Genomic DNA, 27,817 nt, shown 5'->3' with positions numbered 1-27,817 from the left:
ATCTAATTTACCCTAACGCGGTGGCTCAGTGGCTAGGTTGGTCGACTACTGATTTAGATGACACGGATTCGATCCCGTGTCCTTGAAATTATTGCAGCTTCCCGCTATGGCATCCCATACAGCTGATGTTGCTTTGGGACGTTAAACCTTATATACAGTCAAACCCGGTTATAACGAACTGCGTAATTCAACGCAATTTGTTCGCTATATAAAGTATTTCGCTATAACCAAACCCGTTTATAACGAACTTCAGTACCAAATTCATTATACACGATGTCCAGACAGCGCAGCGAAAACGCACTAACTAAAGAAAAACCGTGCCGCTCACCATGAATCTACAAAAGAAATTTATTGCAGATAAATGCTCACTTATTTGCAGTAGGCAGTGATCTTCGCCTGAACACTGCATTTAACTCCATCAGCGAGAATCGCACTTTCCACACGCGACATCATTTCCACAAACTCCAGTCCGCTTCCCTGTATTCCGGAGCAGTATCGGCGCAGCAGATCGGTAGCAGCGAGGGCTTCGTGCAACGTCGGGCGAGGGCGATCGTCCTCCGGCGGCGGCTCCTCGGTCTCCTCGTTCGCACCAGATGCCAGCATGTCGGCAACAATTTCCGAGTCCAACGGGCTCGCAGTCACGGCTACGTTGTCGTCAACAGTGAGAAAATCCTCCAGGGCAACTTCTTCGGGCACAGCGTCCGGAACATCAGCGAGTTCTTCCCACAGCGTGCCAACATCGCTGTCATCTTGCACAGTGCGCGCTTCACTAGCAGCTTCTGCATCCTCTCGACATAGTCCAGCATGGTGGAAGCAGTTGCGGATTGTGGATTGCGTCACGTCTTGCCAGGCACGGTTAATCATTTCTATTGCGGCCAGCAAATTAATCTTGAGCTCGTCGTTAACCCGCAATTTCATCAACAGCCGCTCAACGACGCGTTTCCTGTAGCCCAGCTTGAAAGCGCGGATGATCCCCTGATCGAGGGGCTGCAAAACCGCTGTTGCGTTCGGTGGCAGGAAACAAAGCTCGATGTTCTTGAGCGTGACGCCGCAGTGGTGCGCAGAACAGTTATCGAGGAGGAGGCAAATCTTTCGCCCGCTCGTTGCAAGTTCCTCGTCCCAGCCACGCAGCCACGCTTCGAACAACGTTCTAGTCATCCAGGCCTTAGAATTTGAGTTGTATGTGACTGGGAGTGAAGTGCATCCTCGCAGGCACATAGGAGACTTGAACTTGCCTATGATAAGCGGCCGCAGTTTTGATGAACCGTCCATGTTTGTCGTGAGAAGAACGGTGACTCGGGCCTTATTCAATTTGCCGCCATGGCACTTCTCATTCTTTAGCGCCAAGGTTCTGCTCGGCAGCAGTTGCCAAAACAAGGCAGTCTCGTCGGTGTTAAAAATATTGCACGGTTCGTATCTCTCCGTGACAGCACGCCACACGTCTTGCACCCACTTTTCAGCACTCTCAGCGTCCACTGCTTGGCTTTCACCTGCAACCACCTTCCCGGTGATGGAGTAGCGGTCTTTAAATCGTTGGAGCCAACCACTGCCCGCTGTAAACCCCTCGACGTCCAGGACGAAGGCAAAATCTTTTGCCTTCTGTTGTAGCATGGGGCCAGACACCGGCAGATTTCGCGCGCGAACGTCCAAGAACCATTGGTACAGCGCTTTCTCTACTTGGTCGTAAGCCGGCTTGCGGTGGCGAAAGCCGTCACCATTTGGTCGTTCCTGTGCATTGCCTCTGATAGCCGACTGGTTTTTCAAAATGGTGCTTAACGTGCTCCGCGGAATCTTGAAATGCGCGGCAACGTCAGACTTTTTTTCGCCGCGGCCAACGCGGTGAATTATCTCCAGCTTGTCGGAAAGCGGTAGGGCATGCCGCTGCTTCGTTGTCATCTTGCAGGATGTAGCGCCGGAATGCAAGCCAGCAGCAACGTAGGCACGTCCGGAATCGTGAGGATAGCAGCAGCACGACTTGCAAACGCGAACAAAGAAAGCTCCGAGGATGCGGGAAAGTTCGCCACTGACGCGTTCGTTGTTCGGAGGCTGCCTTCCCTTCGCGCAAACTTGAAACCAGTTCTGGCCGGTGTTGCTTCTTTCTCGAAGCGCAATAGGTCCGGAGCTGCTCGAACGTCTTTGATCACATGGTAGGCAGCTGCCGAATAGGAGCGCTGCAAAGAGAGGCTGGCCGATGGCGCGGATTTTAAAGGCTACTCACGCTACTCCGGGCGACGGCCGCGCATGCGTACAGGAGGGTCCCTCGTGGAAACTGCTGTAGAGAGCCCCTCCTGCGTTTTACGGAAGCGTGGCATCGGCGCAGAAGCAGCAGAAGCACCCTAGCGGGCGCGTGATGAAGTATGCGCTGTGTGAGACCTTGGGGAACGGAGCCGTCGCCAATCCCCCTCCCATCTGACAACGGCATGCGCTAGAAGTATTGCGGCCCGGCAGCGTGGGCTGCCCGGAGAGAACTCGGAGCCGGCACAAAGGCCCGCCCGTTGGCGGGCGTTTGGCGACCGATCGCGCGCGCTGAGTTCGCTATATCCGATGTGTAGTTCGTTATAAAAAATACATTTTATATGCATAATGCTAGCGGAAATTCGAGTGTTCGATATAAAACATAATACGCTCTATCCGAGTTCGTTATATTCGGGTTTGACGTATCATGTGGTTTATCTTGTGCTCCATACCACTATATTTGACAAAACTGAGCCATTTTTGTGCATTGTCCTTTTTTAAGTTGCTTCAGCACATAGCTGAAATTTTCATCTACCACATACAGCTAGAACCATACAAGTGTCACTCGTCTGGTTGTCTTAGTTTAGCTTGCTGATTTACAGTCTGGCATGTTGCATTATTTTTTACATTATTGCTGTAAAAGGTGCTCCTAATGTGTGCAATTGTATGTTGCCTCCAAAGTGCAATTCATATGTGCTCCTGAATGGTGCCCCGCCATGGTGGCTCCGTAGTTAAGGCACTCGACTGCTAAGCTGAAGGATGCAGGATCAAATTTGAGCCGTAATGGCCACTTTTTGATGGAGAAGGACAGCAAGGCACCTGTGTATGGGGTGATGTCAGTGCATATTAAAGAACTCTAGGCAGTAGAAATGTCCAGAGCCCTCCACTACGTCATCCCTCAGCCTCATTTGCTTTGGGATGTTAAAGAGACAAAACACTGGCCAAAAAAATGTCGAAACGAAGCTTTGTAATTTTAATTTGCCATTGAAAATTGCTGATGTGTCCAGCCTCACCACAATGGAAGTAGAGTGGTCGGTTGTTAGAAGTCCTCCAGCCATCGCATTTCCTGGGGTTTTAGGGTCGTTCGTAAGTTTGATGGGCAAGAGCCAAGGGGCGGCTTTCTTGAGCAGGACGGCAGTGACGAGGGCTTGGAAGATCACTTCGGGGTGCAGGACGATGTATTGCAGCAGCATAGTTCATTGCTATTGCTTCCTATGCTGAAGCTCTCGGAGCGAGCATCGCCGCCTGGGGTTGTTGGGATGTGGCAGCAACCGGCGGAGTTCCTCTCGGACGATCTCTCGGAAAAGGTCCCGAAGGCTGCCTCCGCTCGTAGATGCAAAGCTGTAGTGACTTGCGCAGGCCGGTTCAAGTGGTCGATCATAGTGGCTTGAAGACAGCATTTCAAAAAGCCAGTTGTAGAGTTGCGTCTTTGCTTCTAAGGTCTTTTCAATATTCGCTGCTTTGGCAGAACTCCGCAACAGTCTTCTGCGGCTGGGGAAGACATGCAAATAGCTGATATTTCACACTGCACATCAACAAGTGCACCTTGGTCTCCTCTGTCATGCTGGGATCGGCACGGCTGAAGATGCTTCATCTCCTCAACATAAGCCAGGACAAGCTCATTTGGGAGCTTAATTCTTAATTGGAGGAGGGCCTGGGCTCTTTTTTTTTTGGACGGAATTTGCAAAGGCCGTCAAAACCTCTACTTTGAATGTCTCCTAATCTTTCAAACAAGTTTCATGATTTTCGAACCAGACTCGGGCAGGTCCTTGAAGAGCAAAGTAGACTTGCCTGAGTTTCGCAGTGTCATTCCAGCCATTGAATTCTGCCACGTGGTCGAAAAGGTCTATCCAGCCTTCCACATCTGCAGTGGGCAGTCCTTGGAAGATGGCGGGCTCCAGGGACTGCAAGAAGACAACCGGTACTGTAGAATGGGCTATTTCCAATGTTGACGCCTTCCGGGGTCGAACGGGGTCCAGCAGCAGACCATGTTCAGGTTGGAACCCTTGAAGTCGGCGGCTGGTTCGGTGGCCTGTTAGCCGGTCCCCCAGGGTGACAGGAACAGGGCTGTGGTCTTGGCTTGAAGGGTTAAACCGGAACATGAGGGAAGCACCTCCACCAGAGGTCGCATAGTGGTGACAATGACGTTGACAACAAGTGAACAGGCTGAACTTCACTTGAATAAACTCTTTATTGGGCTGACTTGTGCCTACAAAAGAACTAAGCAATCGGTGGCAGCGATAGCAATAATCGTGCTTGGCAGTCATTGAACAAAGAATGTCCGTTTCACTCGTGAGCGCTCGATTTAAAGGCGGTGAAGAAAGATCGAGATAAAAGAGCAAACAGTGGCTAGCATACCCTGGATTATTGCAGACACGCGCGTGGCTAGAATTTTTCGAGATACATCTTGAAGCATTTTGTGCGGCAAAGGAAATGATAAAGCCGCGTCTTGCGACAACAAGCATGAACAAAAAAAAGAGTACATAATCGATCCATGGGCTACAATCACAATGGTAAGGCCGCATGCCAGCGCCTTTTAAAAAACAACTAATAGAGATTTGAATGATTGGCGGCAATATTAATAGGAATAAACTTGGTAATAGGTACGCAAGGAATGGTGAATGCTACAAAAGATGAGTTTTTATTTTCTGAATGCTTGCAAAGGGAAACTATGGCAGCATCGCCATCAGTATGAAAATTCCTATACTTCTAAAGAAGATCCTTCAGGTTTTTTCTCATACGCAAAACGCGTGCCAACATCCAGCATACTCTCGTATGACGAAACTGTCATCTTAAGAAGCCATAAGCAGGACATATATCAGCAAATAAACATGTGCAAATATTCTTTTGCAATAGCCACAAAAGCAAAAGCGACAGTAATGCACGTACCATATTATCACTTACCTTCATCTTATGGCCATCTGATGACATATGCCAAAATCGAGTTAAGTAGAGAAACTTACCTGTTGATAATTGCATGATGTTTTGAAAAAAAAAAAAAAAAATGGTGCAAAAGCTGCACAGGGCAAACCATCTCAAATTATTTAACCCACAAATGAGCTGCTGCTGGAAGCACAGTTGCAACTTTAAGCGCCATTTCTTGAGCAAGCCAACATTCTGTCCTGTGCAAGAGTCTCAACGTGTCATATGCATGTTGTCTTTAATGGGGAATTCAACTGTCAAGGCACCTGCGTTTAAGGGCAGTTCTGGCGATATCCTGTCATGCTGAAGATCAACAGTGCCTTTGTTAGGTTTTAACACAAGCTAGATGTTCCTTGCAATCAGCTCGACAACAACTCAGTTCGTCTTCACGGACAAGAAGCAGTAGCGTTGTCTTAGCAGCAGCAGACTCTTAATAAGTGAGGAGTAGTAGTGCCCTAGCTTTGTTTTGACAGCACCGATTTCTTGAGTGCTCTTTTGTATCAGTACAAAATTTTTCTCGTTCATGTGGCTATATTTCCACATGCCTCAGTCTTTGCAACACTAACATCTTGCAGCCACATTCATAACCACAAAAGCAAGCAGCACAATAGAAGAATTCTCTTCCAGCTCCTCGAGAGCCTTACACTCTTCAACTCCTCTGCAAACTGGCTCTGCGTTGGCGTCTCGCAATGATTCTCACCTTTTCAGTTGCATGGTGCACAGTCAGCGACAGGTATGCGACTTCACCAAGTACCAGTATAGTGGCACCAAGAGCAATATCTGTCCGAATTCTTTGAGTGTACATGTGCCCTTAGTGACACTCCTCGTTCCACACAAGAGCCTTCCATTATCAATCGAAGAGTTAAAAAAAAAAAAAAAATGAGTGCAATTACAAATTTCAGCAATCATTCCAGCAACCGGTAACAACTAGTCATGGTGATCCTTATTGAGACTGAAAGGGTACTGCGGTGGCTGCGGTGGTTTTTTAGTGGAAAACCAGAGCCTCTAGCAGGGTACCTTGTAGCTTAGCTACCTTTTAAGTTGGTCTGTGATTTTCTGCTACTTTATGTTCAAGAAATGCGCACCATTTACCAATCTGTCCACCACTGCACCAGTTATTTTTCTCCCCGCATCACATACCAGCAATGTGGCAGGAATCAAACACCAGCAGTAGCATAGAATTTGCCAGATGAGTTAGGATGAGCATTTTCATGGATGCAGGTGTGCTATTGTAGGAGTGCACAAAAGGGACAGAGAAGAAAAACGCTGTTCTAGAGTGAATCTTTTGCCAGTATGTATGGGTGCGTTTATCTGTGCTGGTGCCACCTTTATCCTTCTGGTTTTAAACTGCTAGTTGTCACTTAGCTGTGACTCTGTAGATTTGTATGGACTCTGGTTTTTTTGTGGTGCATTTGTCAGTACCTTCATCCTACTGTAGCATTCTGGCACTACTGAGGGAAGCGTGCCGGAACGTCAGTGTTTAATTTGAGTGCACTTTTATGTGTAGTTACCACAATAGTTGCATAGAGGGCAATAGCCTTGTTTTGAATTTATATATATATAAAAAAAAAACTCGCTGAATTTAAAAACTACAGTGCATCTGCTAGCTTTCGTTGCTATTTAAAACTATTGGGCTGCCTTTCATATTCATGTTACAAGTGTTCCACCTTTTTCCAGTCTTTGCACAGCATTAATGAAATAACAGAGACTGCTATGATAATTCATGCTGTTTGAAAGCTGTCTTTATGTTTATTTATTATTATTATGCATAGGAATCTACGTTTTTATTATTATGCTGCCACATCTTACTCCGTGAGGGTGTATAAACATGACAGCGCGTGCTGATGCCTTGCATATTCAAGAGTCTCTCATAAAGGTGTCCCCCCCCCCCCCCCTTTCCCCCCTGCAGAGAGAAATGGATCTCGGGGGCCATTCTCGATGTCTTCGAAGTTGAGCCACTCCCCAAAACTAGTGCTCTTTGGACAGCTCCGAATGTAAGTTGGTTTAGCATTTCCATGCCACAGTGCTTACCCCTCCACCAAAGTAGTCGTTAGCGATTCCCAACATCATCATCATCATCATCAGCCTGATTATACCCACTGCAGGGCGAAGGCCTCTCCCATATTTCTCCACTTAACCCGGTTCTGTGCTAGCTGCATCCATTTGACCCCTGCGAACTTCTTAATCTCATCTTAGCCCATAGTATTTCTTTCTAAGGTAGTCATTGCCATTTTGGAGGAAAGCGTTGGTATTTTGCAGTGTGCTATAAAAGGGGGAAGATTCTGTTTGGGATTTGTGGGTTATCTCAGAAAACACGTATGGTGAACTGCGATTATAGTTATCATGCAACACAAGGAGACCCCAAGGTAAAAATAAAGGAGAGAGAGAAATTTAGAAACATGGCACTCATCAAAAATATTTTCAGAAAGTCTTGCAGTGTGTGGTGCATAATTTGTTCTTTTATGAAGGGAAATATGTGGTCACTTGTGCAAGCTCTAAATCTGAAACAAGAGAAGAGTATATTACAAAATAGTAAAAAACAGTCTGGCATTCATCAGTAGCATAGCACACAGAGCAAAACAAAAAATTTGGCCTACTTATTTCACTAAGCAAACAAAAATCCCTAATGCTGAAAATTGATATTGGAAGTAATTGGGAAATGCTCCTTTATGCTTGCACAAAAAAAAAAAAATCGACTCAGATCTTAACAAAATTGACACAAGGGCTTAAAAATAATGCTGACAAGTGCACCCACTAAAAAAAAAAGGACATAAAGCTAGCAGAAATGCACTTTTAAATCTTTGCCACTCTTTTCTCAGTTGTGTTACAGGTGACATGTCATGGCCCTGTGACGATCGACTTTATGTCAAGAGTACGCTTTGAATACGTTCTTGGTCTGGTTATGTCTTTTTGAGAGCAGTCAACCATTGTCGCGTTTTTATTTTATCAGTACCTCCTCAGTGCCTTTTGTTTTCTGCGTGAAAATGCAGAACATCTATGGCTCTAGGCATCTCCACAGCAGTGCATGACATTCGTTAAAGCTGTGTCATAGGCAGAGCACCTTAGTGTAAATATTTTGCAGCATTTTGATTTTTGCCTCATACACTGGAAGACACGTTTTTTATCTGTCAGATACGTGCATGTGAATGTGCAGGCCTTGACATTGAGGAGGTTTGTGAGGTGGTGTTGGCTGTTCGGACGCTTATGTGCACACTTCTGTTCACTCCACAACAGCTCATCATCACCGCACAACTTACTGTTGCCTCTCTATCAGTGAAAGAAAGTAGCAAAATGACGGCTCCACCCAGTGCTACATGTTTCTCACATTTCCACTTTCGGCAGTTATAGCTGTGATAGGAGAGCAGCTTTTCATCTTATGGGTGGACACATTATTCAGCTTGTCACCATGACGTCACCTCTTCACTTTCTAAAGTGCCTAGCCGTTTGGCCTGTGGTCCATGAGTCTTCACATTTCAATGCTGATATTTTTCAGACCCCTTTTCTTTGACACACAGCTCTCTCTCTTCACATGCTTGTAAATGGCTGAGCAATCCTTATTATTATCATTGCAAACAACCATTAAGAAGGCTTGTCATATCTCTTTATGCATTTCTCATAGCCTGAGTCGCTTTGGAACGTTAAACCCTACAAACCAAACCAATCATATCTCTTCATCGCCTTCATCACATTGTGCCTCTGAAGTAAAGACGGCAGTTAGTTGTAACCTTGAAAATTAAGTTGTCAGCAAAAAAGATTGCAAGCCATTTCCTTATGCTTTCTTGTCACTCACATTCTTATTTACCTTGATTTGTAGTGCCGACTGGTCTTTCCTGTACTTACTCACTCCTGCCTGGACTGCCAAAGGCAGTTGGCAGTATCAAACAAACAGATAAATAAATAAACTACTGTGGCTTTCACTGTCCTTATTTTTGGCCTTTTAGGTGTTATCTTTTACATTCAAAGTCACCTAGCTCTTGTTTCTAGCATATTGTTGTTTTTGGCTCTAGTGCTGTAGTACCTTCCCTTGCATTCTTTCATGAGCGGGCTAACTTGCCATTGGGTGCTTCGAGAGCTATAGTATTGCCATTGTGAGGGCTCTAGCAGATTCACAGCAAATTCAGTCTACCAGTCAAACAAGCAGCACTCCTGCAGTTTTATAGAATATTAAGGTACTGCGTCAGTAGTTAAACTGTCTGTTTGCTAAAATTCAGTCTATGGAAACAAGATCATGTGCACAGAGTGCAAGCTTCAGCCACCGATTATTAACCGCTTTGACAACTTTGGGGTAACCTCGTGGGAAAGTGGAATTGCTTCTCGTTAGAGACATATGGGTAAGAGTGAATGGGACCGTGCCTTTCATTGCTTTGTTGCAAAAGCTAATACAGCTGCTCAAACTTGTGTACTACTGCTGTCATAATACTAATAACTTCTCACTTTTTAGTTGTGTTAGTTTCATCTTATTTCACAACTTGTACCTAATTTGAGAATTATTTATTTAGTTGCACAGACTGCTCTGAATCATGTATCACCGTACTTGGTTTCACAAGTTGTTCACAGTGGAGTAGAATCTGAGACAACGGCTTCCAGGTGTGTCAGACTGGCTCGTGAGCGCATGAATACAGTTCTCTTGTAGTAATTGTCTCCTTGCACTTGCAGATCGCTCCACTGCAAACAGCTGGTCAGATGGTGTATGGTACTCCCTTTTTTTCACGATCGCGAAGCTGAAAAGGGGTTTAGGGGGTGTGCTTGGATTCAAAAATGCCTTCCCCCCTCCTCTTTTTACGGAAGTATCTTGACAAGATGGGCGAGAGACGTTACATTTTATTTGACGAGCAAACTTGGCAAACACCTTCAGCAAGTGCATTTACAGTTCGCTTCAAATTCAAGCTGTGGCAGCCCTCTTTAGACTTACTCCGACTTCATTACGGCCGTCAAACAGCTGACGCCAAGCAGAGTGACGCAATGCCTACGAAACCTGCCGGACTCCAACAAATGGCCACCGATTCCAGGTCCACGTGACAACATGCTAATAGAGTTATTGGGGCAGCTTTCGGCCAGCTTTTGCCGCCAGCTGTCGTGTAGTTTCGGCACGCCGCGACACTATTAAGAAACTGGAGATCGCACCGTGGACGTCATAATCCTCTGACAGACTTACCTGCAATCAAGGGTAGTGCCATTTTAGACAATCCTATGGTACATGCATGTTATTTGCCTATATATACCTGCCACAGGCAGATCTTCATGCAACAGCAGTTTTCCTGACATTTGCATCAAAATTGTGATGCAACTGTTGATTATACAGCGTTCTAAGGGTGTATCATACAACTTCTCATTGGACATAGCATACATCTGCTAGTCAAGTTGGAGGCTAACTCACGACAGGTATTCAAGCTGATGAAATAGATATGTCCAGTTGCATGCCTGCAAACTAAGGTTTTGGAGTTTATGGCTCCCAGATGCTGCATGAAGGATGGCAGTCTATGATAAATACACAAACACACATATCAAAAATGATATCGGCAGAGAGAACTTCAGTATATGCTATGGGGCTATAATACTTTCTTCATGCACACAAGTAGTCTTAAATGTCTATGTCAAATGTTTTGTCACCCCGCCGGGGCGGCGCAGTGGTTAAGGTGCTCGACTACTGTTCCCAAGGATGCGGGATCGAATCCCGGCCTCGGCGGCCGCTTTTCGATGGAGGCGAAAAGCAAGGCGCCTATGTGCTGTGCGATGTCGGTGCACGTTAAAGAACTCCAGGTGGTCGAAATTTCCGGAGTCCTCCACTACGGCGTCTCTCATAGCCTGAGTCGCTTTGGGACGTTAAACCCCACAAACCAACCAACCAATCAAATGTTTTGTCCTCTACCCTCATGATAAATGTAGTCTGCAAACCTTTATAGTTATGCTGGAGTCTTGTCTTCGTGTCATGGATGCAGGGCTGTGACATGCTTTTCTCAGATTTTAATTCAGTATGGTTTAACGCTTGTTTGCTCTCCTTTTATTAACAACTGGTAATTGCTAACATTTCTGTAAGTGCACAAAAATTAGGTACTTCCCACATCATATCGGAATCAGGGCAGGCACAATGGATTCTGCATCTGAAAACAGTGGTGATGTAGTGACATGATGGCAAGACCAACATTCAGGGGCAAACATAAATCAAGCTGTGAAAACTGCACCTGACAGGGTGGCATCTGTGGACTGTAGTAGCATGCTGTTATAGGCATGGGTAGAAGTAGAGCCGAAAAAATGTAATGAAGTGTGGTGACAATAAATTTGTTATATATAATGGTATGCCCAAATGCTGCAGAATGAGATATAAGTTGGGAGAATGTTGCAGAAAAGCTCGAAAAGTATCTCCATGTTTCACTGGATTTCGGACGTGGGACAGCACAGAAATATGTTTTGATGACAGAAAATTTCATCAGTGGTCCCTCACAATATTCTAGAAAGCCAAAGATTATGATGAAAGGCACTTTATCCCTAGTGTGTAGAATGTATTGCTCACATTGCTCTTGGAAACCCTCCAAGGGGGAATACATTGCTCTCAATAAAGTATCTGCACAGCCATGTGGCTCTTCTGTTTAGAAAAGCACATTGCTTTCTGAGGAAGTTCACAGATAGAGAAAAATCTGTCTGCGTCCAAGGATCTAACCAGTCAGTCTTGCCTGTTATTGGCAGTCATTCCTCAAACTGTTAACAGTGACCGTTGTCATATGGCACGGTGAGGCTTAATCGATTATAGCAGTGACGTTTGCTCGAGATCAAATCATGAGCTAAATATGTAACAGATTAGAAGCTGAAGTGTCAGGAAACAGGGTTGAAAGCTGCACTGCTATATTTTTTTCTCATTCGTACCACTAAGGGATTTCGATTTTGTGCACGGAGTAGAATGTTGAGGATGTTACACCTTTTTCGACTGACCCACTGTGCACAGTTGTTCTTTCACCAGTTTTGATGATTCGTTTACTGATTCGTTTACTCTTTGCAGGTGATAATCACGCCTCATATGTCTGGTCCCTCTAGGCCTGAAGAGGTGAGTCTGGTATTCTTAGTAGAGCACTGTAAGCAATTTAGTCTCGGTGCATTCAGCTCAAAACCTGGTTTTACAAAACCCACTTTTCTGACTTCCACCATTATACATTTATGAAAAATTTCAGTTTCCCTGCCGTGACCCATTGAGATCAAGAGCAACCAAACTGCATGCTCTGGGCTACATGCATGACATCTAGTGATAACGCTTGGTTCAAGACGGACAGTGCGTGAGCATACCTAACCAAACTGATAGCACTGTCCGTCGTTTTGGGCCTCGCTCGCGACCACGGCTTTACCACCTACTTTCAATGTCGGTACGCTGTCCGCTGAGAAGCTAAAAGTTAGAAACTGGGAGCAGGCTGCTGGCTTTTGTGTGTTTTTGTGTAGTTTCAGCCACCGTTCTGACAATGAAACGAGGTAGCTAAGCCGCGGTGGCGAGCAAGCCCTGAAAAGACTGGCAATGCTATCAATTCGAGGCTGCGCAGTCTCGAAGCAGGCGGTTATCACTAGATGTTGCGCATGTAGCCAGACGCTTCGGCCGTTCTAGAAAAGCGTTTCGCCCTCTGTACTCGTTAACTCTATTTTACAAAATAATTTGTATTAAAATTTTATTCGAACAGTTCCCATAAAGAGAGACAGGATGAAGATTTGGGAAAGTTATTAGCTTTGCCTATGCAGCATCAATAAAATGGTTTTAGTGCTATTCTATATTTTGCATGCAAAATAAGGAGACTCAAGATTTCTATCATTTTCTGCAATTCCCAGGACTCACTAGTGAGTACCAAAACTACTTTTACCCCATCAACTAATCTCTGTTAAGGACAGGTGCAGGGCTAAAGAATCAACTTTTTAACTGCTATGATTTAATAAAATTTTTAGTGATGCTATATCTTTATGCCATGAGGTCATGAACACAAATATCTTGAGTTTTTAAAGAAGTTATTCACATCTAGAAGATTAGCTAGTGAATGTATCAGTTTAGGAATAAATACCGCATTCACTTTTTTAGCGTAGGCAACTCCAGGAGAGCCTCTCGTAGAGGATAAAGGGAAGAGTACATTAATTTACGGCCATTTTTTTTTAATTATTGCAAGCTTAAAAGCAACGTTGCTCTTCTTGCTGTTTCTGCTTTTTAAAAATTCTGCTCTTTTTTTGCCATAGTTAGCCTAACAGTTCACCATGATAAGTACCGTATTTACACACTTGTAAGTTAATTTTAATTATAAGTCAATGTTGAAAGAAAGAAATAACAAGGTCGATATACAATCATGTAAATACGATACTTCATATTGTTCCCAACAAAATTGGCTCCATTAAGCACCTTCAAAGTAAATTATGGCTGAGCAGTATGAAAATTATAGTGTCACATAGCCGCTTAGGCTCGTAACTAGAAGGTTTAATGGGGGTCGACCCAGAAAGCTCTGGAGCGCAGGTCAAGGGCATTGAGAGATGGTCAGTCTCCAACTTCAACCTCTTCACATCGAACGTCACGAGGCCACTTCCGCTTTTTCAAGTCGGCGCACGAGACACGCGATGAGCAGCTGCTCAGCGGCCTGCTGTTGCACATGCTGCATTACCCACCTCTCTAAAATCATGAATGACCCGATAAATTCGAAAGAAAAAATAAAGTAAGGAAATAAGTGCTCACAAGAAGTATGCGGTAAGGCAGTGCACTAATCTTCTAGGGCATTTCTCGTGAACTACCTTGGGTTTCTGTTGGCGACGAGTAGTGGAAAAGCGTCCGGAAGCACTTCATATATGTGACGTCACTCAGCTGACGGAGCACTTTGTATGTGCCAAAGTACTGTTTTAGAAGTTTCTCAGATAGTCCATGGCGTCTGATTGGAGTCCAGAGGCACACGCTGTCATCTGGTTCGTCACTGCACGGTGGCGGTGATTGTAACGCTGGGCGTCTTGGCCTTGCTGGTTCTGGATATGTACGCTCGCGAGCTGTCGCGCTTCTGCGCGCTGAGTAAATTCCTTGGCACCAACTTCGAGGTCACGGCCATCATGGGGCAACATGGCTTCCAGCATTGTTTAAACTTCGCGGCCATACAATAGAGTGAAGGGCGTCATTTGTGTGGTTTCCTGCTGTGCCGTGTTTTACGCGAATGTGACGTACAGCAGGACGTCATTTCAAGACTCATGTTCAGCATCCTTGTAGATGGACCTCACGTCGGCGAGAGTTTTGTTCAGACGTTCTGTCAAGCTATGTCTGTGGATGGTAGGCGGTTGGTCTGCGATGTGTAGTGCCGCTCAGCTGCATGATAGATTCCAGCAGCTTGGCAGTGCAAGCAGTGCGTCGGTCCGTTATTATAATTGTCGGGGCGCCGTGCCTCAGGACGATGCGTTCGATGAAAAATTTCACTGCATCGATTGCTGTGCCACGCTGGAGGGCCTTTGTTTCAGCATAACGCGTGAGGTAATCTCGAGCAACAATTATCCACCTCTTGCTCGTAAAGGAATTTGGGAATTTGAAAAAGGACCCAACAGATCATGCCAACTTACTCAAAAGAGGATATGGGTACTGGAAAAGGATGCAGTAAACCAGCTGGTTTCACAGGCGATGTGTCCTGTCGCCGGCAATCATGGCATGTTCGTACATAGTGTCGTACTGCAGCCGCCAGGTTTGGCCAGTGATAATTCTTCTTAATTCAGGCCAGAGTGCGAGCATACCCTAGGTAACCTGTGGGGGGCTTGTCGTGACATGCCAGCAAGATTTCTTTGCTAAGAGACTTTGGCACGACGCGGAGATAACCTCTTTCAGTCGGAGTGAAGTTGATCTTGTATAACACACTGTTTCGCATACATACTGCGCTCTGGTGAAAGGATGTGGAATCTCCATAGTATGGCTTCCAGAAGATCGATGATTGGTGCGAGGGCCGGTCGCCACATTGCTGCTGCGAAAAAGTGAGTGCATCGATGGCTGCGATAAGGGGAAAGTTTGATTCTTCGTCTTCACACGCAGCATCGATAGATGTACGGGACAAGCAGTAGGCATCGTTGTGCTGACACCCAGACTTATACACGATGGTCATGTAAAACTCCTATAACCATAAGCTCCATCATACAAGGCATCCGGCGGGACCTCGCAAGTTTGTTAACCAACACAGAGGGTGATGGTCGCTCACGACCCGAAAGTGCGGCTATAAAGATAGGATCGAAATTTCATCACCGCCCATACAAAAGCGAGACATTCTTTTTCGGTAGTAGATTAGTTGGATTTGGCATGGGACAAAGTCTGGCTGGCGTATGCGATGACTCGCTCGGCGCCACCCTGCCACTGGACGAATATAGCACCGAGGCCCACGTTGCTGGCATCTACGTGGACCAGTCTCGGCACGAGCATCGAAATGAGCAAGCACAGGTGTTGTCAGCAAGCGGTGCCATAACTCATCGAATGCCTTTTGCTGTTCGTCTGTCCAGGTGAAGGTGACATCATCTCGGGTGAGACGCGTCAACAGGGCGGCAATTTGTGAAAAGTTTTCAATAAATCTGCGGTAATAGGTGCAAAGGCCCAAGAAACAGTGAACTGTCTTCTTGTCAGACGGAGTAGGAAATTTTGCGATGGCTGCAGTTATTGCAGGATCTAGCTGAGCGCCTCGATGACTTACGACGTGGCCCAAGAACAGGAGCTCTTCATAACCAGAGTAACACTTTTGAGGTTTTAACATGAGAAAGGCAGATCTGATAGCCTGTAACATAGTGGAGAGATATTGAAGGTGTTCCTCTAACGTTGGCGAAAACACAATAACGTCGTGCCAGCGGCTGCTGTTGCACACACTGCAACAGTTTTCTCAAGCATGCAGTTCTTCCCAGAAGAAATGTGAACTAAAAAAAAAAGTATTTCATTCATGCAAGAACCTTGTAATTTTGTTTAATCTGGTTCTCCTTTTTTCTTTTTTTTGCAATGAAATGTTTTTTTTTTTAACTAAAGGTAGAATTCTTACTTTCAGATGGGAGGCTTGCTAATTGACAGACGCTTGTAGTTTTTATGGGTTTTCTTTCCTGCTTTTGAACTATGAGGAGGCTGTGTGTTTGGAAACTTACCGATGTAAGGTTAACATTGGTGTTAATCAAGCAATAAAGCCTACACCTTGTGAAGAATACAAAAGGTTGTCTTCAAAGGTCATGCGATGCATTTCCGCTGATTTCCGTGCTAATTATGTCTTGCCTACCAGTTATGGCTTGCAAGAGCAGGATTAATATATATTTTCTGCTCAATGCACATTAACTTAGCCTCAAGGAATGATGCAGTGAATTTCATTTCAAGAAAACATATTTTCTGATGGAGTTGTCCTCCTGACTGTTTCGTCAGAGTATCCGAGTTTTGCTGCATATCTTATGTATAGCCGCACATCAGCGTACTGGACAAATTCAACCATGGAGCAGCTTCTCAGTATGGATAGAAAATGGAACTAGACTTGAAGCTGCAAGGAAAAACAATAAGCAACTTCAAAAACAAAAAGAAGTGGGAAAGTTTTTGCTATTAATGCCACCACTGCTGTGGTGTGTCTTTTAGCTGTATATGGCACTCTGCCAAGACAAGTAACTGCTGTCATTTATACTTTTCTTTGCTTTAGCTGGTACCCTTGCAGCAGCCGTAATGTTTTACCCAACGAGTAAAGTTCTGCTTCCTCTCTAAATAGGGCAAGACTGAAAACGATGGAAACGTTGTGGCGTAGCGGTATTCTTGTTGCAGATTGTTCTTTGTTTTGTATATCAACCGCGAATATTCGCTTTATATGCGATATAGCTTGTCAATATATTTGCTTTTTTTTTTTTTTTTACTGCACTATTTACACTTCAGACTGTGATGAAATGACCTAAAGTTTTCAATTCTTGGGAAAAGCATTTGACAAGTGACATCAGAGTCATCAACCTTGACCTTTTTTGACTGCACAAAAATTATACTGACAACAGTCCTGGCGATGGTAAAGAACAATAACAGTTTTCTACCTGGGCACATCTGAGGCTTCATTGGCAACAAAATATCTTTCACTATGATGACCACTTCACTGATTTTCTGCCTGCTCTGATCTTGATACCACAATTTTACGAGGTTTATAGGTCATGGTCATCCTTATCACCCTTTAGTAGTCAGGCTCCCATGGCGTCATATACTATATAAAAAAAATGTGGGATTTAGAAGAGTTTGATGTCAAGTATCCTACAGATCTCTCAGTTTTCTGTTTTCAAGTGAGTCAAGTGCTCTCTTTGCAATGCAGCATGATACTCATCTCACTGCACTGGTTTTCTTCCTGTTCTTGTATTTTGTTATGCTGCAGGTGGTCAAGAGCTTCATGACAAACTTCAACAAGTACCTAGCTGGGGAGCCACTCTTGAACACATTTTCATTCGAATCTGGATATTAAGTTAGGAGATCGCCAGGGCCTAATATTGTGACCTCATGTAGTTGTGCTCGAAGCTAGTCATAGTACAGATATAGATATATTGAATATTTCATATAGGATGCAGAGTGGTCAAAACTGCATCCGTTTTTGGAAATAAAGATATTTTTATGCGCAAAGGGCATCTTGTGGTTAGTGCCCTGACTTTTGTAGCCATGAAATAAGCTTCTCCTATTCTTATTCTTTTGCTCATACTATATGTTTGTCTTTTTTGTCTGGCATTTGGCATGCTTTTTATCTGGTGAAAGGCATCTACTGTGATGTGTCTGATAATTTCAGACTGTATTTGTGAGTCTGTGTTTTAATCTGCTGGGTGTTGGCTGAAATCATTTTACCTGGGCAGTGCAGTACAAGCGAGTATTTTCATTTGTATTAAAGAAATCTGTGAGAAGCACACTTATTCTGTGTGTATTCAGAACAGGAGAGATTTGATAGATATAATGTGCTCTCTATATTTGCGTTGAATGACTATTACCCTATACAGTAAAATACCATTTGAACGAATGTCACTTAGACGGAGTATTCAGTTGTACGATCTTTGTTAAGTTCCCCCGCCGAAGCTCCATTGAACGCTCTGCAAACGCCCTTCATTTCAACGAAATTCAATTGTTGCTCATTTCAGTTCTACGAACATTTTCTATAGCGTCATCGTGTGTCTCCCACTTCATAATGAGTATTTCCACCAGAACAACGTGCACTTTTTCCTGAATATTTGTGCGTTGAGAAACATATTTTATTAGCGCGTGACGAAAACTGACCGTCATTTAGCTCCACGTTTAACTGGCTATCTAAACAAGCTTGTATCCAGTGGACTCACCAGCTAGCTTTGCATGCTTAATTGAATCCACAGTCATAACCACCCCTAGCCACAACTTCAGCCCTACAAAAGCCTCTTAGCTCCAAGAAAGGCGTACGTATGCATGCTGGTTAATCGTGATCGGCTGAAGGAATGATCTGCTTGGAGGAAATGAATGCCTCTGCTGCCCAGCAGACCGCGGTGCCGGACGAGGTTGGAGCTTGCAAACAGTGACTGAGACCAACCCTACTGAAAAAATTGAGGCAATAACCTCACATTTTCTCACACAGTCTCAATCAAATCACATAAGAAATCACTTAAATGTCTCATATAATTGTGTAAGATCTCATAGTTTCTTGTACATTGAAATAAATTATGGAAGATATTTTATGATAATGATGTGCACCGTATGAGGGTCTATGTGATTCGATGAGGTTGTGTGAGGTTATTGCTCCGTAGAACTTTTCGTTTTTCAGTAGGGAATAACACTGCAGTCCTAAGTTCAAAAGTGGTGAAAAAGGCTACTGCATTACGAGTAGAATATTTACCGCGAAACGGCTTCTTTGTGCTAATAGAAATACGCTTTCACGCACTTATTTCAGTTCAGTGAACTTTCACTTCAACAAAAATTTTCCTAAGGTCCCTTGAATTTCGTTCAAGTGAAGTTTTACTGTATTGACTCAATTCTAAACACCGCTTTTTTTTTTTTCTTCACGGATCGCGATGCCGAAAACGAGAAGACTTGCTTAGATTAGAAAAATCTAAATTCCCCTCCTCCATCCCCCACTTTTGCCTCGAAAACAAACCTGACAGGCATCTTCCGCAAACGCGATTGGAGTGAACTTGAAGTTCAAGCTGTAACAGCCCTCTTCACGCTCTTTCCGACTTCCGTTATGGGTACCACACATACAGTTGATGGCAAGCAAATAACGTGGGCCCGCGATGCCTGCGAAACCTGCCGAACGGCCGCTGATTCCAAGCACATGAGACAACTCGCTGATAGAGTAATCTCGGTTGCTTTTAACTGGCCAGCTTTTGCCTTCCTGCGCCGCCAACTGTCGTGTAGTGTCTGAACGGAGCAACACAAGAATTGTTGATTGAGCCATGGACACCGCACCGACTACAGCGGTTCCAAGTTGACTGTGTGAGCAGGTGTGCTGATAGTCTTGTCTTCACTCTCTTCCTTGCAAAAAAGGGAGTGCTTAGATTGCATGCAAACTCTTTTTCCAACATTTTTTTGGGGGGAGTTTGGGAGGGTGTTGCTTAGCATCGTGAAAATGCAGCAGTTATTTGACTTATATGCCAACTTCAGAGCTGCCGGCTACAGCGCTGTACTTTTAAATTTTAGGAGAATTTTAATTATTCTAGTGGTCAGAGCACCGAAAATGCAAACAATCTCAAAGGAGCTTTATTATTTTAGTGGGAAATATTTATTCATTTATTTATTTCCAATACCTCAAAGACCCCAGCAGTGCGGGGTTTTACATGAGGGGAAGGCTTGACAGTATTGTCGAGATTAACAAAAAATTTTTCAATGGCAGTTCTGAAATGGCTTTGGTTAGAGTAAAGTTCTGACAATATTGCAGCATTTATTGGCATAGAGGCCAGTATATTTACGCATGGCTGAAAGCGGATGTGCAAAAAGTTGCCCATCTGCCGCTTTCATTCCATAACAAAAAAAAAAAAATATTTTTGAGAACGTGGTAGAATGACTACTAACCGAGTACTGAATGCGCACAGAGTGTGCTCAAAACAAAATTTCATTTCAAACAAAAATTTCATTTGTTTCATGCATACTTGAACAGTTAAACAGTCAGTCAATAAATCTCGACCATTACACTGGATTCTCAAAGAAATAGATACTTTACTTGGATCTTTTAATTTCCGGTTCCCCAGAAAATCGTGCAAAAATCACAGGGTAGTAATGGCCAGTGGCGTGGTCTGTGATTGGTCGTCGGGCTCTGTGACGTCGCGAGACCACATGACATAGTCGCATTGGCAGGCACGAATGATTTAGGCTTTGCCTTTTCTGATCGGAGGGTGAGGCTGATATCCCACCTTCTGACACACTTGATCCTGAGTTAGCCACGCAGGCATGTTCTATCGGCTAGGTTTGAGTGGGGCGTATATCTATGTCAGGTGGTTTTTCATACAGCATGGTAGTTATGAATGCATGCCGAGTATGTTTCGTATAATTGACGCAATTGTTTAAAGACCCGTGATTAATTGAGCAGCAAAAGGCATGTACGCAAAAGATGATCTGCGACGGGAGGCTATTGCGTTATAGCCTTGAAGGCGGTGCTAGTGTCTCCATTATTTTTTAGACGTTTTCAATTACTTTAATAGCACATCTACACTGACAAAAGATTTGATCGTCTAGGCGTGCTTCGCTTGGGACTGGGACTGTACCTTAAACGTAGCATACCTGGTGATGTAAATCTGACAACGGGGGCCACATACACAGAAATTCTGCTTGAAACAAGTCTCAGGATCGACAAGCCATTCTGGTATGGGCATGCAGTACTGCCTTTTGCTACCCGCGCAGGTCTGGATCAACCACAGTGAATGCAGAATAAAGTCCTGCATGTGCGATTGTCTCTTGGCAGGTACAGTTTATCCAATGGAGGAAGCACATGTGTTAGGAATGCGACAGCCTTAGAAGCCATTGATGTCCTTACATCGCATATTTGTGTCCTACCCTCCACCGCTAGCAGAAGGGCACCGCCGCTTCTGCAATTTTTCTGTGCTTACCCCACCAATGTTTAGCGTCTAATGGTGAATTCCAATCGCAGGGCTGGAGCACTTCCAGAGCAACGTTTTCTGCTCGTTTCGAAGCAATTATATTCCAAACGCAGATCCGGAACATGGATCGCGTCTTCCGAACGCAGATGGGGAGCAATCGTCGAGCCAAGCTCGCTCCGTGGTGCAGTCAAAAGTACTCCGCCGAAATCGGTGGAACCAGCCGGAAGTTTGCCTGACGTACTCCTTCAGCGGCGCTCTCCATTTCCGCTCGCTTGTCACCTCGGCCGCGCAGGCTCCGCCCTCTGGGCTTTTTAGCAGACGATCAGTACTTGCCGCCGCTTTCAATGCAAATTCCCATCGCGAACTAATCCTCTCTTGGGGACAGTGGGTTACAGAGCAGCCTCATTTCAAAGGACGACAGCAAAACTGTCTGTATGTGCTTCAGTTTCGTAAACTCCAAGCCATTCAATTACTGGCGGCCGAAAATGGTGCACCGCGACTGTTTTATTCGAAAAACTGCCGAGGAACTCTTACCGTGTGCGCCCGCGTTTGACTGTGCGACCATGAATAGAATTATCGCGTAGATTGTTGGTGCCAACATCTCAAGAACCAGCGGGAGCAACTTAGATACGTTACAGGTTTGAAAACAGACGATACGGTCCGTACATGAAGCGTATCAAGCGCAAGGAATGACGGGATTTTCCTCCGGCAGTTCGCGAGCGCTACTTACTTAGCTCCGGCCGGAGTACGAGTGTTCGGAACGCAGAGCCGGAACGCATGCTCTCTGCCGGATTCGGGTGCTCTGTCGCGGAGTGTGCGGACCGCTCTGGTTCTGTGATTGGATTTCACCATAACTCTCGTGTCCCTGCTTATTCGGTGTCCTGTATCGATGTGCGAGCCATGTGCTAAACTTTCGGGCCACATGCTGAAGTCCTCGTTAGTATAGTGGTCAGTATCCCCGCCTGTCACGCGGGAGACCGGGGTTCGATTCCCCGACGGGGAGCATTTTTTATTGTAGCTTGCCTTCTTTTTTTTTTTTTTTTTTTTTTTAGCTCGACGGGAAGCATTTTTTTTTTCTTTGCAGGTTGCCTTCTTTAAAAGAACTCCTTCATTAATTACCCGTGAATGTCCCGAGGATTTCTTTGTTTCATGATGCTGGGGATTTTCTGACATACGCCACAAATCTTCGCTATGTAGCATAAAAATAGGTGTTATTATTTATTGGTTGCAGTCCGAATGGATAAATATAGCCCGATTTTATATCGAAACAGACATCACTACACTGATTTCACTTCTGGTGCGCCGCTTACACGTCCGAAGTGAGCCGTCTACTGCCCTAGCAAGTCTTCACTGAACAAGACATTTCAATTACCGAAACCTCCATCTTTTTGTGCGGAACTGCTTGCAGTGAAAGAGGTGATTCGCTCAGTGACCGTCATTCCCATATGCTTACCACGGCCCGTATTGTCATACGCACTGATCCCAGTAAAAAAAAAAAAATGGGTCCAATTGGGAAGACCAGTTAGATTGAATTGGTTCTGCCAATACCAAATGGTTTGTCCGATGGGTACTGTCCAACCCAACTGGTTTCTTCACTCCTAATTGGGACGCCCAGTTGGTTTCGTGACTTGCAATTTGGAATGAAGAAACCCATTGGGCGTCCCAATTGGGACTGAAATACCAATGGCGCATCCCAATTGGGATTGAAGAAACCCATTGGGCTAATGGGAAGCCCAATGGGTTACTTCAATTCTAATTGGGATTCACTCGCTCCCAATTGGGACGCCCATTGGAAACGAATTGGGCTTCCCATTGGTTCTAATTAGTCCTAAGCAAACATTCCCAATTGGAAAAGTCGTCAGTGATATCCTTGACTTAGATGGGCACCGATATACACCTCTATAAAGAGACAACAGTGAAAAATTTAAGTTCTTATAAAAACTATATGCTGCTTAATCTGATTAATTGATTATATCGTGTTCACTGTAAGTGCAGGCATAATTAAATAAGTAAACTCTGAATAACAAAGATGTGTCACTGGTCTCAGCAGCACTGTTCAAAGACTGGAGTATATAAGTCTGCAACCTGTAGATATATATATTGAAACACATGATGTTTTGAAAGATATAGAATGTGATGCTCAAATTGAGGTGATGATTAGAAATCTTTCCAAAATGAAACTACTGCATTTTTCGCGGCCGGCAAGCGGCCTGCCAACCTTGTAAATATTTTGTACTGTATATTTTGTCATGTTCATTTAGCTATTAATAAAGAAAAAAAAATCTCTGTTCCGTGTCTGTAATACTTGCTTGTCTCTCGTGAGTTCTGTAAAAAATTATAATTTCATTCCACTTGTATAAAAGTCGGCTCCCCTATAACTTCTAGACAGAAAACGTTGAAATTGCATCTCCATTCTTTTTTTTTTTTTTTTTCAGCTATGTGAGTTCGAATCATTTGGGCTCAATGGGTATGCCATTTGAGTTAATTGGTGAACCATTTGGTCTTCATGGGTGACCAATTATTTCCAATTGGGAGCACCAATTCATATCAAATGGTCAGGCCCAATGGGTGGCGAAAACACAATTGTTTTTTTACCAATTCATTTCAATTGGAAAATTCCCAATTGGACACATTGAATTTTTTTTACTGGGATGCCCTGCAGGTGACAAAGCTACTTAGATGCGTTTAGTGGTAGCACAGAAATCTACCAAAACATACACAATCTAGCGGTACGCTTAGCACAGCCAATTCGTATTGAATGGATTCCGTGTGACCTTTTAAGTGCTCAAATCCAGGCGGGTTCTGCGACCCGCCTTTCACCCTCAACCTCGACATCGCCAAACCTCATAAAATTGGACAATGCTACCCTACTTTTAAGAAGAACGGAGCACCTCCGATGCCGTACACGTGCTCTCATACCTCCGTGTACGGTCTGCCTCACCCGCGGTCCCCGTGCAGAGGTGGCGCTTCGGAGGATTAGGTTTGGGGTCGGCGGTGATTAGAAAAGGGCCTCTATTTCGAGATTGGTATCCACACCCTGGGTACTCCGTCTGCAAATCCAGAAATACAGAAGCTGACATCCATCACTTGCTGTGGGAATGTCCAACGCCGAAGCCGACGCGGATCCGGCACCTGGTGGCAGCTGGCCTCTCCTACCATAATCCGCAGTCATATGCCGCTTGGATGCTTGGACGTAGGGACCATATCATCGTTCACTCCTCGACTTCATTGCATCAGCCAACCTTTTTTCATTTATTTGACCACACCCTTCATCCTTCATAGCATTTTTATGCCCTGAGGCAATAGAGGGTTTACAAAAGTACGTCTGGCAACCGTGAGCGGCACGCTGAAGGAAAATGTGGGAGGAAAGAATGCAAGGAAAATCAGCATTGGGTATGTATAGAACTCGAAAACAGGATATAAAGAAAGAAAGTTTATTCGACAACTCACGAGGGAGCTCATTGCTGTTTGAGGCTAGGACAGGGGCCCTCAGAACAAAAACGTACAGGAAAAAATTTCAGGAAGTAGATATATTATGCGCGGCGTGCGGAACTGAGGAGGAAACAACGGAACATGTTGTTCTAAGGTGCCAAAAACTTCGTCCTGCCCTTCCCGCGGAAAAAGCGGCAGATCTGGAGAGCGCTGGGATTTGCTGGGAAAGATGGACGAATGGATGAGGAACGCGTTCTGATAACAAAAGAGAGGTTAGAGGATTGGTGGAAAAAGTCAAGAGAATAAAGAGAGGAAAAAAAGGGAGGGGGGCAGATACGGGCGAATTAGAAGCTAAAAATGGGGAAGAGATAAATATATTTCTTTTAATTTTTTGGCTAGGCGGCGCAAGCTGCCGCCCGATTCAAAGGGCAGAGCCACTATCATCCATCCATCCATCCATCCATCCATCCATCCATCCATCCATCCATCCATCCATCCATCCATCCATCCATCCATCCATCCATCCATCCATCCATCCATCCATCCATCCATCCATCCATCCATCCATCCATCCATCCATCCATCCATCCATCCATCCATCCATCCATCCATCCATCCATCCATCCATCCTGCGCTGGCCGCCATATTTTGTTCGCTCCATCCGCTCGCCTCGTGTCCGTCCGTCAGCGCTCGCCGTTCTGTTCGCGCTTTTCACGTTTTAACCTAGTGTGCTGTGCTTGGACCTCTCTTCGGTCCCTGGCGGTTTCTGTTAGCGACGCCCAGAAGCGTATTTTGACAGCCGAAACGTGGCGGGGCCCACCGGCCGCGCTGCCGAGCGCAGTTACAAATTGCTCTACGAGTCGTGCATGGGCCCCTCGGCAATCTGCAGCGTCATCCCTATCCAGGTCCAGTATCCAGAGTTCTGTAATGTGGATTTTTTTGTCTGTGCGCCTTTGCTGTTTACTTAAACGCCCATGAGAGATCATCGCGAGTTGGTTTGCTTGGTTTGCGCAATCACCGTCGCTCATCCCACTGGAAGATACTCGGTTGGTGAAATGAGCGAGGATGCATTTTATTTTATGATAAAAGGATCGTGCGTAATTTGACGTAAGTTGGACTGGCGCTTAGCCCTTTCCTTCCCATGCCGTCGACGCAGTAGTTTGCATTAGTCTCGGACATAATCGGGGGCTGCGTAAAAGAAAAGTGCCATGGTAATTTGTGCTTCCAGTGATTGAATTTGATTAGTGTGTGATAGGCGATGACGAGTTAATAAAATTTTTGTAATTAATTGATCAACTGATGAAATAAAGACACGAAAAAAAAGGAAAAAAATGGAAAGTAAGGGTTTAAAGGTGTCAGAATGAAAAATCAGTGCTTGGTGATGCTAAGGAATAAAATTTAGAACGTGTAATTGAAATAATTGAAGAATGTGTTCAAAAGTGTCAAATTGCTCAGAATGGAAAGCCGATTGTTGCTGACGCATGCGTATTGGTGTATAAACATGTAAAACGTCAAATAAAATAAAAATAAATAAAATGATAGAAATATAACATAGCATACATAACATATAAATATAACATACATAACAACATACTACACTTGTGTGTAGTATGTTACTTTTGATGAATTCATATTTCACTGCATTGTATTCCTTTCGCCCCTCCTGCTAGGGCCCAGTTACGGCCTGCAGTATTTGGTAAATAAATAAATAAATAAATAAATAAATAAATAAATAAATAAATAAATAAATAAATAAATAAATAAATAAAAGAGCTAAAATATAACACGTGAAGAAAGAAAACATCGTGCGTGTGTGTGTATGAGAGAGAAACACTCGCGTTACACCTTTAACGGCGGAGCTTAAGTGACCCCCTAATTTTTATATAACGATATGATATAATATAAATTTGATTTTATGAACACAGCCAGTTGCACGAAGCACGAACACTCTGCAGTAATATGACGACTTTTCAAATTTATTTTCGTTTCAGCCGAGTTCTTCCTCCTCCGAGTTCCTCGAAGCTTCCAATGTCAGCGCTTTCATATGACATTACGGCTCCAAATGTTTTCTTTCTGACAGAGGGAATAAAGGGAATAAACAAGAAATCGACCTATTTAAAAATCCCAGTGAATTTCAGGTAGCTCTGAACTAGCGAACCATCGGGTGACTCGAAAAAACACACAAAAGTGAAGCACACACTTCGTTATTTTATCGGCCGTGCTGGCAGGTATAAAACCTGAGCTGCGCGCTCTGGACGTGGACCGGTCGAAACGGGCTGCACGTGAGCATGTTACAACACTCTAGTGGGATGTCATCTTTTCCTGCTTTTCTAGACGCCGCGGGTTTGGCAGCCGCTTGCTTTTGCAGCGTGAAACACGCACCTCGGGCGCACTAGACAACCGTATTGCTCTCTGCACCAAGCACTACCATTTCGTACGACTGTGAAAAGTAGTTTCGGTAATCATGCCCGTGTCTTAATTCCAATACACAATGGTAAATGCAACCTAAGTACAAAATGTTTCCAAGAACGTATTTGCACAATAGCGTTCGTTATACATGCATTGCTCCTTCTCCCGTGTCCTCCATCGCAGCATAAGCTTATCCTTCAAGTTCACAAGGCTCCATGCGCCGCCGGGGTGGTGCAGTGGTAAGACGCCCGACTACTGTGCCGGAGTACCCGGGTTCGAACCCGACCTCGGCGGCTGCGTTTCGATGGAGGCGAAACGAAGAGGCGTTCGTGTGCTGTGCGATGTCAGCGCACGTTAAAGATCCCCAGGTGGTCGAAATTACTCCGTAGCCCTCCACTACGGCTCCTCTTTCTCTCTTTCCACTTTCACTCCTACCTTCCTCCCTTCCCTTACGGCGCGGTTGCGGTGTCCACAGAAAACAAGTGAGACACTTACCGCGCCTTTCCCTTCCTATAAATAAATCAGTTTTTTAAATCACAAGGCTCCATAGCGCGCAAAACAACCTTGCTGTTTTAGGTGATAGCCCATTCTGTGAGCTAGCTCCCAGTCAGAGGAACGACGTGCAGTAATGCTTTACATGATGCAAGTGACCCTTGTAAAGCCGATTGGGACTGCAAACGAACGTTCGCATTTTCCGTGCACGTCTACGACGGTGCGCTGGCTGCAGAAGGGCATGCAACAACATGCAAACATCATTCCCAATAGAACTTGGAGCTAACAGCGACTGCTGCGATGTTAAAAAAATGAAACAATCGCTTGTGAGCATTCCAAT

General features: G+C 44.7%; 1 protein-coding gene and 1 non-coding gene across 2 annotated transcripts in view; both read left to right on the top strand.

The window, feature by feature from the left end:
* LOC146185413 (uncharacterized) overlaps window positions 1-17,725 on the top strand; it is a 37,698-nt gene extending 19,973 nt beyond the window's left edge. The window contains exons 9-11 of the mRNA XM_084606348.1: window positions 7,067-7,151; window positions 12,152-12,196; window positions 17,484-17,725. Of these exons, the coding sequence (XP_084462474.1) occupies window positions 7,067-7,151; window positions 12,152-12,196; window positions 17,484-17,570 (217 nt within the window). The 3' untranslated portion in view covers window positions 17,571-17,725. The remainder of the gene's footprint in view (window positions 1-7,066; window positions 7,152-12,151; window positions 12,197-17,483) is intronic.
* A 4,350-nt stretch (window positions 17,726-22,075) lies between these two features.
* Window positions 22,076-22,147, top strand: TRNAD-GUC (transfer RNA aspartic acid (anticodon GUC)). The gene has a single exon. It is a non-coding gene; the product is annotated as a tRNA-Asp (tRNA).
* Window positions 22,148-27,817: the final 5,670 nt, after the last annotated feature.

The sequence above is a fragment of the Amblyomma maculatum genome, chromosome 6 (assembly GCF_055883805.1).
Source record: "Amblyomma maculatum isolate TAMU_Amacu chromosome 6, ASM5588380v1, whole genome shotgun sequence".
NCBI lineage: Eukaryota > Metazoa > Arthropoda > Arachnida > Ixodida > Ixodidae > Amblyomma > Amblyomma maculatum.
The sequence above is the reverse complement of the archived record's forward strand: the minus strand, read 5'-3'. Positions and strand labels throughout refer to the sequence as shown.